General features: G+C 45.1%; 1 protein-coding gene across 8 annotated transcripts in view; it reads right to left on the minus strand.

The window, feature by feature from the left end:
* Nucleotides 1-15,992, minus strand: part of TRAF5 (TNF receptor associated factor 5) — a 91,969-nt gene that overhangs the window by 62,862 nt on the left and 13,115 nt on the right. For all 8 annotated transcript variants that reach the window (XM_055370775.2, XM_004028353.4, XM_063708790.1 and 5 more), the window contains exons 2-3: nt 2,253-2,471; nt 1,243-1,300 (exon numbers count right to left, since the gene is read on the minus strand). In XM_055370775.2, coding sequence (XP_055226750.1) covers nt 1,243-1,300; nt 2,253-2,470 — 276 coding nt within the window. In that variant the 5' untranslated portion in view covers nt 2,471. The remainder of the gene's footprint in view (nt 1-1,242; nt 1,301-2,252; nt 2,472-15,992) is intronic.

Here is a 15,992-nt window from a genome sequence, read left to right on the forward strand (position 1 = left end):
GCACCCACCATTACATAAAAAGAATTTCTTAGCTTACAGGCCATACAAAAACAGGTAGCAGGCTGGATTTGTCCCAAGACTGTAGTATGCCAACCCCTGGATAGTAGGTCAGACAGACACTAAATGCAGCACAGCCCTGTTGTAGGTATTTGCAAAACACCTCATAAGGAGTATAGAGAAGATGTGTGTACAGCAGACTAGAGGCTCAAGGAAAGCTTCTGCTTGAACATCCTGCAACAGAATCTTAAAGGAAGAAAACTGAACTTAAAGAGGAGTTTTAAGGGAGAAAGTCTTCATGACAACGGAACAGACAATGGTTTCTTAGATACAACACCAAAAAAGAACACGCAACCAAAAAAAGAAAGAAAAACAGATGAATTAGATTTCATCAAAATGAAAATTTTTTGTGCTTCAAACACACGATCAAGAAAGGGAAAAGACAACCCACAGAATGGAAGAAAAATATTTGCAAATCTTAGCAGCCAAATGTCTGCTAAGAGATTTATATCCAGAATATATAAAGAACTTTTTTTTTTTGAGACAGAGTCTTGCTCTGTCACCCAGGCTGGAGTGCAGTCGCATGATCTCAGCTCACTGCAACCCCCACCTCCCAGGTTCAAGCGATTCTTGTGCCTTGGCCTCCCAAGTAGCTGGGATTACAGACATGCACCACCACACCTAGCTAATTTCTGTATTTTTAGTAGAGGCAGGGTTTCGCCATGTTGGTCAAGCTGGTCTCAAACTCCTGGCCTCATGTGATCTGCCTGCCTCAGCCTCCCAAAGTGCTAGGATTATAGGCTATAAATAACTCTTATAATTCAACAATAAAAGGTAAATAACTCAATTTTTTAAAATGAGCAAAGGAAATAAATAGGCATTTTTAACAAATAAGATGTACAAATAGCCAATAAGCACATGAAAAAATGCTCAACTTCATTAGCCAACAGGAAAATGCAAATCAAAACCATAATGAAATATATTAGCTGGAGCCAGTGTAGGAAGGGAATGAGGAAGAAGCAGGAGAGGAGACTTGGGGTGGAGGAGGGGTGTGGTCAATAAAGACCCAAACAAGCCTCTCATACAGGGCTACGAGTAGGGTCTGATGTGACCCCACAGCAGAAGAATATGGACTCCAAGGAAGGTCTCCCTCGACCACTCTCCTGCTCCTATCTCAATGTCCAATTCACTGACTTCTTCTCCATCACCCTGAGAGCTGCTAGACAAAAGCAGTGACTTTCTTACCTCCTGAGATTTGATGACCTCTTTATCTACAGGGCAGATTGGCACTGTGTTTAATTCTCTGGAGAAAAAAATTAAAATGGAGCCAGAGTTAGTTGTTTACCTCAACAGCATTTCCAAGACCAGCCCCAGGGCTCCAGCCATGCTCTAGCCCTGGGCAGGCTGGTCCCTGTCTGCACATGCTGTTCCCTCTACCCAGAAGGTGCCTCCTGTACCCCTCCTTCAGCACCTTCCTGTTCTTTCAGTTTGCCTGAAAAACTTCATGCATCCTCTGGGATGCAGTCAGTGAGTCCCTGGACAAAGCTAAATGCCCCCTGTCCTTTGTTTATCACGCTGTGCCACATTTGTCTCCTCTAGACTGGGACATTCTAGAGGGCAGACATGGGGTCCTGTTCCACACTGTAGCTCTTCAGCATGACAGCACAGAACACACAAGTGCTGAAGGCACAAACACATGAGGGAATGAGGATGCACTGTAATAACCCCCTTTCAAAGCTTGGCAGGGTAAAATGACTGCCTTGCTTCCTATATAACACCCCAAAGTGTACCTGCTTCCACATCTCTCCTGGTATCCTCCCTCAACACAGCATGACCCAGGTCTTACAGCTGCCCAGGAGTGGGCAGCATCCATGGCAGCAAGGTCCCTTCTAGGTGCCACAGCACCTCTGCCTCAAGGCAAGGGAAGATTGGGGTGACTACAACACAGACATTGTGAGATTCAAGCCCTTCTCCACAGGCAGCTCCCATGATGGAGTGTGTGTCCAGGTCTGCTGTCCCATGCAAAGCAGGTACAGTCTGAATTTTAAGAAAAGGTAAATATCTGTAAATTAGTGACCAAAAAATGATTATTCTTCAGGCCCTCACAGAGGGGATCTGGGAGAGTCCTTCCTTACAGTCATGGTTCTGTGGCCAAGTAAAACAACTCCAAAACCCATGAAAACAGTTGAGTGGCCACAGTTGCCACCTGGATGCTGGGACTGCCATGGCCAGAGTTGCAGGCCCTGCCCACTCACCTCAGGGACAGGATGCAGTGCTGGCAGAAGCGGTGCCCACATCCTGTCTGGTGGGGGTTGTGAAGCACCGAGTGGCAGAAGGCACATTTGTAGCGCTCTTCCAACCGCTCCACAAACTGGTACTCTATATTGGGCTCAAAGTCCAAGGAAATGGAGTTGCCGGAATTCTGGCGGATGAAACCACAGGGCACACCTTTATGCTCTTCTGAATAAGCCATTCTGCAGAGGTCAGGGGAGGAGAGGGAAAATTAAGTGTGCAAACACTGAAACAACTACAGCCATCAGATGCTTTGGTTATTTGTCTCATAATTAGTGTACATCATTCACATGGTCATTCTGTTGTGACTCTGAAACAACAGTGACAACCTCCTGCCACTAGGGAGCTCCGGCAAAGGTGCAATGTCTTTGGGGTGCTCAGGTTAGAGGCTGGACCAGATGACTTCTAGCAAGATTCTATGAGATTCAGTTCTTTGTCCATCAATCTTCTACAGGGTGCTAAATTACCCTGTCAGTTTGGCCATATGCTTGGACAAAATATAGCCAGGTGTGTTAATTACATTATAAGTAAACAGGTAGGAATTTTTCTTCCACTCAATGAGAGAATGGAAACACAGGTTTTGTTAAAATTTTTAGAAGCAGACAAATATATTTCTCACCATCTTGGAAGCACAGAGCAAGCGTTTACCAGACATTGAACATGCTGGTGTCTTGAACTTGGACTTCCCAGCCTCCAGAACTATGAGAAATAAATTTCTGTTATTTATAAACTACCCAGTCTGAGGTATTTTGTTACGTCAGCACAAATAGACTAATACTTTTTTCTTTTTTTCAGAGACAAGGTCTCACTCTGTAGCCCAGGCTGGAGGCCAGTGGTGTGATCATGGCTCACTGTAATCTCCAATTCCTGGGCTCAACTGATCCCTCCCCAGTAGCTGGGACTACAGGCACTACAGGCACACACCACCACACCGGGCCAATTAAAAAAAAACAAAACAACTTTTTTTTTTTTTTTTTTAGAGACAGTGACATGGTTTGGCTGTGTCCCCACCCAAGTCTCCTCTTGAATTCCCACACATTGTGGGAGGGACCCAGTGGGAGGTAATATAATCATGGTCTTTCCCGTGCTGTTCTCATGTGAATAAGTCTCATGAGATCTGATGGCTTTATAAGGTGGAGTTTCCCTGCACAAGCTCTCTCTCTCATTTTGCCTACTACCATCCATGTAAGACGTGACTTGCTCCTCCTTGCCTTCTGCCATGATTGTGAGGCATCTGCAGCCACATGGAACTGTAAGTCCATTAAACCTCTCTTTTTTATAAATTGCCCAGTCTTGGGTATGTCTTTATCGGCAGCATGAAAACGGACTAATACAGACAGGGTCTCACTACGCTGCCCAGCCTGGTCTTGAACTCCTGGACACAAGTGATCTTTGTGGCTCAGCCTCCCAAAGTGCTGAGTAAGCCACCGCACCTGGCCTAAGATAACACTCTTAAAACCTGTGGAGCCAAAGACCCAACACAGCAACACAATATTGAAGGAGAAGAACAAAGCTGGAGGACTGACACTACTCAACTTCAAAACTTATTATAAAGCTACAGTAATCAAGACAGTGTAGTACTAACAAAAGAACAGACAAATAGATCCAGGGAACAGAATAGACAACCCAGAAATAGACCCACATAAATACAGTCAACTGACCTTTGACAAAGGAGAAAAGGCAAAACAATTATGCAAAGTCTTTTCAACAAATGGTGCTGGGACAACTGGACATCCACATCAGAAAACGAAGCTAGACACAGACCTGACACCCTTCACAAAAATGAACTCAGAATGGATCACAGACATAAACATAAAATGCAAAGCTATAAAACTCCTACTAGATAACACAGGATAAAATCTAGATGATCTTGAGTTTGGCAATGACTCCTTGCACACAAATATATTACTCACAGTATCTATCACTGCCATCGCAGTAGATCGAATGTTTGTATTCCTCCCAAAATTTATATGTGGAAATTCTAACCCCCAATGTGACGATATTAGGAGGTGGGCATTTGGCAGGTAATGAAGTCATGAGAGTGGAGCCCTCATGAATGGGATTAGTGCCCTTATAAGAAGAGGCCAGAGAAGGCTGGGCACGGTGGCTCACGCCTGTAATCCCAGCACTTTAGGAGGCTGAGGCGGGCGGATCATGAGGTCAGGAGATAGAGACCATCCTGGCTAATGCGGTGAAACCCCGTCTCTACTAAAAATACAAAAAATTAGCCAGGTGTGGTGGCGGGTGCCTGTAGTCCCAGCTACTTGGGAGGCTGAGGCAGGAGAATGGCATGAACCCAGGAGGCAGAGATTGCAGTGAGCTGAGATGGTGCCACTGCACTCCAGTGTCAGAGCAAGACTCCGTCTCAAAAAAAAAAAAAAAAAAAAAGAAGAGGCCGGAGACAGAGAGAGCAGGGAATGGTGGTGCACACCTGTAGTCCCAGCTACTCAGGAGGCTGAGGTGGGAAGATGGCTTGAACCTAGGAGTTCGAGTCTAGCCCAGACAACATGGCGAGACCTCCTCTCTAAAGAGGCCAGAGAGGTCCCTGGCCCTCTTGCTGCCATGTGATGATACAGCAGTTAAGTCTGCAGCCCAGAAGAGGGGCCTCATCAGAACCCAACCACACTGGCATGCTGATATTGGGCTTTCAGCTTCCAGAACTGTCAGAAACCTCTGTTGTTTTATAAGCTACCTAGTCTATGGTGCTTTCTTATAGCAGCCCAAGCTAAGACAAGTACCAAGCCACATCATTTCTCACCTGAACTAAATATGAGTTCATTAATTGCTTTCTTCTCCAATCCACTTTCCGTACTATAGCCAGGATGAGACTTTCAAAATGTCAAGTACAATGTAAGGTTATCTCCCTTCATCTTTTAGTGGCTTTCCAGGTTCTGAGAGAAAGTCCACAATGCTAAGCAGGCTCAAGACTGTATCCTCCCCAGTCCAGCACCATCCTGGACCTCTCTTTCCTGGCTTTCTGTACTCCAGCCACACAGGGTTTTTGTTTTTGTTTTTGTTTTAGTTCTTCTAATACACCACACTCTATGCCACAGGGCCTTCGCACAGGCTACCTGGGAGGCTGAGGCAGGGGGGATCACCTGAGCCTGGGAGGTGGAGGCCACAGCGAATCATGATTATGCCACTGCACTCCAGCCTGGGTGACAGGGCGAGAGACCCTGTCTCAAAAAAAAAAAAGAAAGAAAAAAAAAAAAGCCTGGGGTTTGAGACCAAAGCTCCACCTTTTCCCTAGTGTTTCCTGCAAAACTTGAAGGGTGGTAGGTAAGCAGTATAAGATACAAATGTTCCCTCCTGTAACATGGTTGACTCTTGGGATTTAACAAAAGTTTTAATTCTGAAGATGAAGAGGCAAAACATTTTATTTACATGCACAGCCCTAATAACCAAGCTCCACCTTTCTCTCAGAGAACTGGAAGAACCACTTTCAAACTGCCCTGCTCTGCCTTGTGTTCCCTCATTCCTGCGGAGGTTGGACTTCACATCCTGTGCCCTGATGTCATATTCTATGTCCTTCTGAGATTCTCTTCTGAGGCCAGGCCCAAGTCTGTCACACAGTATCTAAATTTGGACTCTCAGAGATGTATCCTAAAGCAACAGGTTCATTCAGTCCCCAGAATAAGGCAGTAGGATGTACAAAACTCAGTTCAGGTTCCCTCCACTACACTCTGCACTCTCCCTAACACAAGAATCTATGGCACTCATCTGTGTGTATGTCCATCTTTTGCTACAACAGTAGTTCTCCAACTTTTCGGTCTCTGGACCCCCTATGATTTGAATGTATGTGTCCCCCCCAAAATTTGTATATTGAAACCTAAGGTCCAGTGTGATAGTATTAAGAGGCGGGACCTTTAGAAGGTGATTAAGTCATGAGGGCTTTGTATCCACGGATGGGACCAGTGACCTTAAAATGGGCTCAAAGGAACTAGCTAGGTTATTTTGCCCTTCCAACTTTCCCCATGTAAGGACAGTGTTCATCTCTGGAGGATGCAGCAATAAGCTGCCATCTTGGGAGCAGAAAGTGAGCCCTCACCAGACACGGAATCTGCTGGTGTCTTGATTGTGGACTTCTCAGCCTTCAGAACTGTGAGAAATACATTTTTGTTCTTTATAAATTACCCAGTCTGAGGTATTTTGTGATGGCAACACAAACAGACTAAGACAACACTCTTGTTTTTTCTTTTTTTTCAGAGACAGAGTCTCACTCTGTAGCCCAGGCTGGAGTGCAGTGGTGTAACCATGGCTCACTGTAACCTCCAACTCCTGGGCTCAAGTGATCCTTCCACCTAAACCTCTCCAGTAGTTAGGACTACAGGTGCGTGCCACCACGCCTGGCTAATTTTTTTTTTTTTTTTTAGAGACAGAGTCTCACTATGTTGCCCAGGCTGGTCTTGAACTCCTGGCCACAAGCAATCCTTTCAGCTCAGCCTCCCAAAGCAATGGGATTACTATAGGTATGAGCCACAGCACCTGGTCTAAGATAACACTCTTAAAACTTGAGGAGCCAAAGATCCATAGGATGGACACTACCCAACTTCAAAACTTATTATACTTGATTATACAGAATATAGAGAATAAAGAGCCCAGAAATAGATCCACATAAATATAGTCAACTGACCCTTGGCAGAAGGGCAAAGGCAAAACAATGATGCAAAGATAATCTTTTCAACAAATGGTGCTGGGACAACTGGACATCTACATCAGAAAATGAAGCTAGACACAGACCTGACACCCTTCACAAAAATTAACTCAGAATGGATCACAGACATGAATGTAAAATGCAAAACTATAAAATTCCTACTAGATAACATAGGATAAAATCTAGATGATCTTGAGTTTGACAATGACTTTTTAGGTACAACACCAAGGGCACAATCCATGAAAGAAAGAATGGATAAACAGACTTCCATTCAATTTTGCTGTGAACCTAAAACTGCTCTAAAAGAAAATCTTGTCTTTTTTTAATGGAGGACCCCTAAGAGTTTTTGTTTACGCAAATTATATCTATTCATATTTACCATACTTGAGAGTCAAATTGAGGAATTTTAAAAGTATTTACTTCAATAAGCCAATTATATGTTAATACAAATATTTTTATGAAAAATAACCATTTTCCAAAACAAAAGAATTAGTGAGAAGAGTGCCACCATTTTACACGTTTGCACATCTCTTTAATGTCTTGCTTAATAGAAGATAGCTGGATTCTCATGTCTGCTCCTACATTCAGTCTGTTGCATATCATATATCATTTAGCTTCAGGAAAACATTTCTGTGCATTTGTAAAAGGAGAGTACAAATGGCAAATGATGTCAGTACTATTATGAAAATAGTTTTGACCATGCAGATCCCCTGAAAGTGTGTCAGGGAGCCCCAAGCAGTGCTGTGCTAGTAAATATTTAATAATCTGCTCAACTGGGGGAAAGCTCCAGTTTGTAGCATTTGCCGATTTCTGTGGTTAAACACTTCCACTATGGCTAATTTCAAGGTAACAATGAAAAAGGTCACTGAACTGGAACTGGGAAAGAGATGCACACAACTGGCTCTTACCTTAACTCACCTGAAGTAAGAGTCCATTAAGTGACCTCCTAGTAAGAGCTGCTCCAGCACCCCAGGGGCCCTTGAAGCACACTTTGGAAACCACTGCTCTATTAGATGGCTGTGCGGGCCCATGTCTTGTCGGCTTTGTCCTGGCAGACACAGCACATGTGACTCTCACAGTCTCCTTGCTCCTGCTGAACAGCCAGCAGAGGACTGAATGCCCCATCCTTCCTCTCCCCATCCATGTGTGTATTTCCCAGACCTATTCAACAGGCCTAAGTCATTCACTGACCTTGTTCACTTTCTAATCGGTTATTGTCTTGTCCACTATTTGTTTTTATGAAATTGGGTTTTTAATCTCATAACACATTGTAGAAAAATAAGCATTTATGTTCGGCCATGAGATGTGAACTTGAGGTGTCTTTCTGGGTGAGGTTCTGGTATATAAACAGAGCTGTGATGCCTCCCAGGGCAGGATCCGTCTCCTTCTGAAGCTTCCTCAAGCCTGGACCCACTTTGTTCACTGACATGAGAGAGCCCAACAGCAGAACTAGAAAGGCTATGCTTCTTTACCTAACAAATATATTTATCTAATTAATTAGATACTTTCAGCTGGTATTCTGTCATTCCCAGGCAGCTATTTAGTGGAAATGAGTAAGCACTCCATTTTATTAAAATCTTTCCCCTCTGTGTATAACAGCTTACGTAACAGGAACAACAAAGAAGCTCAGTTCTTGCAAGTCAGGAAAAAAAAAAACATATCAAAACTGCTAAAAATAGAGCTTATATATCACCTTTCTGCAGTCAATGGCATTCTTATTCTTGCCATCAATGGGATGTACAGTGTGGTACTCCTACTGAAGAGTTGTTAACTCAAGCCAAAAGAGACAAAAGAAAGTCACATCCCATCTATTCCCTAAGAACTCTTGCTGAGTTTCTTTGAAATGCCATCTTCTTGTTTCACAAATTGATGCATCTTTTCCATGAGAATTTTTTAGGAATTCCAAAGGAAAGCTGTGGATGCCACCATTTACATTCTTTACTTACGTATCTCTATGGATTCATTTTTGGAGAACATACGATAAATATTCTCACATTCTGAAGCAACGTGAGCTTAGCCTTCAGTTATAACAAAAAAGATATGTATTTTGCAGAGTTTAAGGTTTAACAAAGAAAGGTAGATCCTGGTCTGTCTATCCATATCACCTCCATACTCCTGCCAACATCCAGTTTGGATTAATGAAGATTTGAAAAATTGGGGAATTTTTAAATATATTATGTTATAGTGCATAAGACATAAGTCCACAAAATTTGTCTTCAGGGTTTTCAAGTTCTGATTCTTGGGGAATTACTGATTACTACAGATAAAATCCCAGAGTGAAAAGGGCACAGGACCAGAGACCTCTGTCTCTGTTCTGCCACTCACCATCCATGAAACCGTGAGCAGGACACCGCACAGCCCACTCATCTGCACATCCCTGCACTGATCCTGGGTTAGGTCCTGAGAATGCAGAGGCTGTGACATTGCATCTGCCCTTGAGTCCCTCCAAGGACAGAAGAAATAAGGCACAAAAATGATCAATTACAATATCCCACTGGCAAGTACCACAAATAGAGATTTCGACAAAGAACTGGTACAGCCTAGGTGAGGGGTAGCTAACAATTTCTGAGGTGTCTGTGCTGATTTCACAGAGAAGAAATCATCTCAGCTGGTCTTGAAGAAAGAGGAGGCATTTTCTAGATGAAGGAGATTAAAGAATTTCCTGCTATCACAAAAGTTCTAGAATGGTTAGCAATTAACTGTAGCTGAAGTGGAATTAAGGGAACATGCCAGTCATTTGCCTGTTTGCCCAGATCCACTCCCTACTCTTGCTCTGCTTAGCTCTGCAGCATGAGGTAGGGTGAAATTTGATGCCGCAAACTGTTTTCCAGGCTCCCTGGCTTCTGGTTAGGTTCAGCCAATGAGAGGCACTGGGATGGGAAGAGTGGGAAGAGGGGCAAGCCAGGGGATCTCTCCCCGATCCCTGGGTGCTGGGCAGCATCTCAACAGTGACTGGTGCTCCTCCGTGGCTCTAATGACACCAGATGGCCCCTCTCTCTGTGGACAGGCTGCCAGAAGGCAAACTGTCCATTTCTCAGCTCTGCTCAGGTCTCACTGGCAGTGTTGGTCAACTGCCTAATACCCACTTGAGCAGCATGGGAAGGATACAAATATGTTATTCCCCAAACCCACCCAAGGCCCACCAATGGGTCCTGGGCTTAAAGAGGAGAGACTGTGGCTGGTGATAAAGAAAAGTTAAAATGTTCAATCCCAAGATGCAGTGACCCAACAGGTCTCTGGAATCCATGCCTTCGGTGGGTTCCAGATGCTCTCCTGCTAGGATAGGCAGTTCTCTCTCAAGGTCATAGCTGGCGTTGAATCCTGTGATTCTGCTCTTCCAGGAAGAACAGTTACTACCAGGAAGCAAAAAAAAAAAAAAAAAAAAAAAAGGAGGGGGGGAGGCGCAGGGCTGGCACAGTGGCTCAAGCCTGTAATCCCAACACTTTGAGAGGCCGAGGCAGGAAGACTGCTTGAGCTCAGGAGTATGAGACCAGCCTGGGTAACATGGCAAAGCCCCATCTCTACAAAAAATACAAAAATTAGTTGGCCAGGTGCAGTGGCTCATGCTTGTAATCCCAGCACTCTGGGAGGCCGAGGTGGGTAGATCACCTGAGGTCGGGAGTTCGAGACCAGCCTGACCAACATGGAGAAATCCTGTCTCTACTAAGAATACAAATTAGCTGGGCATGGTGGCACATGCCTGTAATCCCAGCTACTTGGGAGGCTAAGGCAGGAGAATCGTTTGAACCCAGGAGGCTGCGGTGAGCCGAGATTGTACCATTGCACTCCAGACTGGGCAACAAGAGCAAAATTATGTCTCTAAATAAATAAATAAATAAAATTAGCAGGGTGTGGTGGTGCACGCCTGTAGTCCCAGCGACTTGGGGGGCTGTGGCAGGAGGATCGCTTGGGCCTGGGAGGTCGAGGCTGCAGTGAGCTGTGTTCATTGTTCACGCCACTGCACTCCACCCTGGGCGACAGAGAAAGACCCTAACTTAAAAAAGGAAAGGAAAACGAAGGAGGAGAAAGCACTTTATCTGTTAGGCTATCCTCCTGGCACAAAGGAGAACTGAAATGGTCTCACAGTTTTTCCAAAGCTTCTGTCTGTGATGGCCCAAAGAGGCCTTCCCTCAAAAACTGAAGAAGAAACCCCTTTAACCAGGCAGGTCAAAGACGAAGGCCTTGGAGAAAGGGAGAACCAATAAGGCCACTTTCCATTGCACCTAACGTGGCTGGGAGCTCATGCAGAGACCAGGTGACACCACGACAACCAGACAACATGTGACCACAGTCCACCGACGCACTGTTCTTGCCCCAGGATGACTGGCTTTGATGTCTTAGAGGCAGAGATAAGGGTATGTTTTCTTTGCTTTTCCTTATGTCTTCACAGAAGAAAGTTGTCTTGGGAACAGGACAAACAATGATGTGAGTATAATTTTAATTACTTTAAAGAGAACTGTGACTTCTCTCCAAGTTGTCAGGAAACCTCTGGTTCCCCATTCTCCTGGCGGTACAGCAAGCACTGTCAGTGAGTAGATGGGAGTGCAAAGGCTGAAGGGCATCCCTCTTCCCCCAACCCTCCAGGCTGCACACCCATGCTGGCCTGACGAAAGCTGCTGCTGCCTCAAGTCAGTCCCACTTACAGAGATGCCTTTACTGGAACTCTTCTCCTCGGAACCATGTAGAGTCTACCTGACTCCAGGTGGTACTTTTAAGGTATCCAGGAGACCTTTAGATTTGCTCTCAGAAACCAGACCAAGAGGAAAAAATAACAAAGAAAGCTCTACTGATCTTCCCACAAAGCAGCTTTCTCCACTAGGAAGCCTTGTTCTCCACTAGGAAGCCCCCATTCTTGGCTCCAGCTCTGTAACAGTCCCCACTGCTACCTAGGGACAGTTCCTCGAGCTCCCATTAGTCCCCAGGCCAGAGTACCCAATAACTCAGATGACTCAATAATCAATGTGGAAACTCCAAGTTACTGTGAGGCCACAGTGAGAAAGGGCCGTGAAGACAATCTAGGAGAGTTCCGATTGAGGCAGAGGGCAAGGGAAGGGTATTAAAAGAACTGAATGGAGCCTAAGGCTGGAGTCAGATATGGGTTAGGATTACAAGTACTGAGGCTATGTCCAAGCACAGAGATAGCTAATTATATGCATTAGCTCATTTTAACCCCTCAACCAGGTGTGGTGGCTCAAACCTGTAATCCCAGCCATTCTGGAGGCTGAGGTGGGAGGATTGCTTGAGCCCAGGAGGTCAAGGCTACAGTAAGCTATGATGGCGCCACTGCACTCCAGCGTAGGAGACAGGGTGATATATGATATGATATATATATTATCATTATTCCCCTTTTTTTAAAATGAGGAAATGGAGGCCTAGTGAGGTCCTACTGCCAGGTAGTGGTGGAGGCCCTCAGGGGATGAAGAGCTGAGGTTCCTCCCTGCCCCTCCAAGGTTCCAAGAGTCAGCATGGCATGACAATTACCAGCATGGACTCTGGAGTAGACTTGCCTGGATTCAAATCCTGCCCATACCCCTTCATAGCCACGTGACCTCAGGCAAATTACTTAGTCTCTATGTTTTTCCATTTCCTCATCTGTAAAACGATGATAATGAAATGCTGGACAGGACATGGAGTAAAGGGAACCCTCGTACACTGTTGGTAGGAATGTAAATTAGTACAGCCACTATGAAGAACGGTATGGAGGTTCCTCAGAAAACTAAAAACAGAATTACATATGATCCAGCAATCCCACTGCTAGGTATATATTCAAAAGAAAGGAAATCAGAATATTGAAGACACATCTGCCCTCTCATGTTTACTGCAACACTGAAGAACCAAGATTTGGAAGCAACCTAAGCATCTATCAACAGATGAATGGATACAGAACATGTGGTACCTATACACAATATTCAGTCATAGAAAAGAACAAGATCCTATCACTTGCAACAACATAGATGGAACTAGAGGACATTATGTTAAATGAAATAAGCTAGGTACAGAAAGACAAGCTTCACATGTTCTTGTTTGTTGGAGCTAAAAATTAAAACAATTGAACTTATGGAGACAGACAGTAGAAGGATGGTTACTAGAGGCTGGGGAGGGTAGTTGTGGGGTGGGGGAAGTGTTGGGGAGAGGAAGTGGGGATGATTAATGAGTACAAAAATATAGTCAGAATAATCGTATAGAATACAATCTAGTATTTGATAACAGGGTGACTGTAGTCAACAATAATTTATTGTACATTTAAAAATAACTAAAAGAATTGGGATGACTGTAACACAAAGAAATGATAGATGCTTGAGATAATGGATACCCCTTTTACCCTGATGTGATTATTATGCATTGTATGCCCATATCAAAATATCTCATGTAGCCAATATACACCTAATACACACCCATAAAAATAAAAAAGTAGGACTTATCACAATTCAAAAAAAAGAAAAATATATCAAAAAATAAAATAAAATGGTGATAATAACAGTAGTTACCACATAGAACTTCTGAAGATTAAATACGTCAATACTATATACATGAGGGGTTGGCCCATCACATGTTTTGTAAATAAAGTTTTATTAGAACACAGCCATGTTCATTCATTTACATATTGTCTATGGTTGTTTATGTGCTACCACAGAGGAGCTGAGCAGTTGCCCCACAGACCATATGGCCCACAAGGCCTCAAATACACAGTTACTACCTGGTTCTTTACAAAAGAAGTTTGCTGACCCCTCTATGCATGAAGAACTTATAGTGGTAGTACACAGAGGTGTCATAAGGGCTATTATTAATAAGCACTTGCCCCTGAGTCTCTCCATCAATGTCCCCCACTCTGAGATAACCTGACTGCCTGACATGCTATTCACCTTCTCATTTCACCCAGTTTTGAATTCATGGTTACACTGGACTATCTCGTGCTAAACATTTATTGATTCAGTCACTTTTTGTAAATCATTTCTTTGCTGGGAACCTACCATAGGCAGACACTGATGAGGAAACAAAAATGCAGCACATGGGCCCAAATTCCCCACCCCTTGGAGCTCTGGCCCATTCTGCATCCTCAGCCCGGCAATGCCCCATCAACCTCTTTCTCCCCTCTCTCCTTCCCATTCCCAGCTCCAGAGCAATGCCCGATGGAAACACACCTTCCAGGTGGCACCCACAGACCTGTGTCCTTTATCAGATCCCATCAGTGCCTCTCTGAAGCCTCCCTGGCCCTCCCAAGCTTATCTGTACTCTACCTGGAATAAGTCGGCAGGCCCAAATCATCTGGGGATGTGGTATATGAGGCCATATATAGCCTGGGAAAGCATATTATGTTAGTTTGATGATCTAAACTGTAATCACATCATCACATTTGCTGACTAGTCTCTCCTAAATCACTGCCCTCCTGCCCTTTATGTGACATTTGGCACTTCCTTCTTGAAACTCCCTGATCCCTTGGCCCTAGGGTTCTGTATGTGTTGGTTCTCCTCCCAGCTCTGAACCACACCTCTTGGTGGCTCCTTGTCAGCATTCCACTCCTGCAGGGTTCCCCAAGGCTAGGTCAGCCTTCTGCCCTTTGTTCTTGACTCAGCTCAAGAACTTCTCCTCATTGGAAAGGCTTCTCCTCATTGGAAAGGCTTCTCCTCATTGGAAAGGCTTCTCCTCATTGGAAAGGCTACCTACTGCCACCTCAACTACATTCCCAAATGGGGGTGGGTGTGCCCACTGCATGGAGCTATGGGGCTGTCATCTCAGACTCACACTTCTCTCCCCCTTCCCCCTTCCTGACCATCCTCGTTGCTTACAAAGAAGGTACAAAGAGGCCAGGCGCGGTGGCTCACTGTTGGGGTGATCAGACCCAGCACCACGTCGTGGGGGTGACAAAGTCCAGCAGAGTCAAAGGACTGAGAAAAAGACAGTTTGAGAGATAAAGGTGGGACACCAGAGGGCCATCGCGATTGTGGTGGCTGCGAAGACCGCGAGCTCTGGGAGCCCACGCTATTTATTGGTAATCCAACAGAGAAACAGGTGGTGAGAATGTGGAGGTCAAAAGGACACGTTGCATTAAGCACATGATTTACAGCTGTGATGGTTTAGCATTTATATGGAACATGTTCTGCTACTTGAGATAATGGGAATAGGAGCCTAGGAGGGCTAGAAGCAAGGAGCCAGAAAGTCTAGACATATTCCCGAAGACATTATGCAAGCCCTGCCTCAGTTTCCCTCCCAACACTCAGCTTTTTCCCAACAGCTCACACCTATAATCCCTGCACTTTGGGAGGCCGAGGTGGGTGGATCACCTGAGGTCAGGAGTTCGAGAGCAGCCTGGCCAACATGGCAAAACCCCATCTCTACTAAAAATACAAAAAGCTGGGCGTGGTGGTGCACACCTGTAATCCCAGCTACTCGGGAGGCTGAGGCAGGAGAATCACTTGAACCCGAGAGGCAGAAGTTGCAGTGAGCCGAGACTGTGCCACTGCACTCCAGCCTGGGTGACAGAGCAAGACTCCATCTCAAAAAACAAAAAACAAAAACAAGTACAAAGAGCACAAACACTCGTAAAGTGAATGAGGCTCCAGTGGCCCCTCGAGCTTGGATGCACAGCCAACAGACAACTGTTTAGATTTAGCTTGGAATTCAGAAACATTTTCAAATGAGGACGGAGCCCAGGCTTTGCCCAGCCCCACCCTCCATGGCCTAAGGGTACTCTGAAGAAAGGGGAGAAACCTGAGACCACCCTAGACGGGCTACAGAACAGAAATGCCAATGAGTATTTAGAAACCGTGGCATGACCTTTTGGTGACTTTTAGCTACCAAAGGTCAACATCATTCTAGCGGTGCCCCACCTTCCCACAAATGCTCATCCACAGCTGACTTTGTGTAAGTTTATATTTCCAAAGCTGACCTCAGATGTGTGACATACTGCCAGCTGCCTACTACCCAGAGCTGGGAGGACTGTGGCTGGGGTACATGTGAGAGGCACACAGGGCAATTCCCTCCCGCCTGACAGCAAGGCCAGCTCTGGCCCAGTCCACGGAGGAAGCAGACGAGAGACGCTTCCTGGGGT

Source organism: Gorilla gorilla, chromosome 1 (assembly GCF_029281585.2).
Source record: "Gorilla gorilla gorilla isolate KB3781 chromosome 1, NHGRI_mGorGor1-v2.1_pri, whole genome shotgun sequence".
In the NCBI taxonomy this organism is placed as follows: Eukaryota; Metazoa; Chordata; class Mammalia; order Primates; family Hominidae; genus Gorilla; species Gorilla gorilla.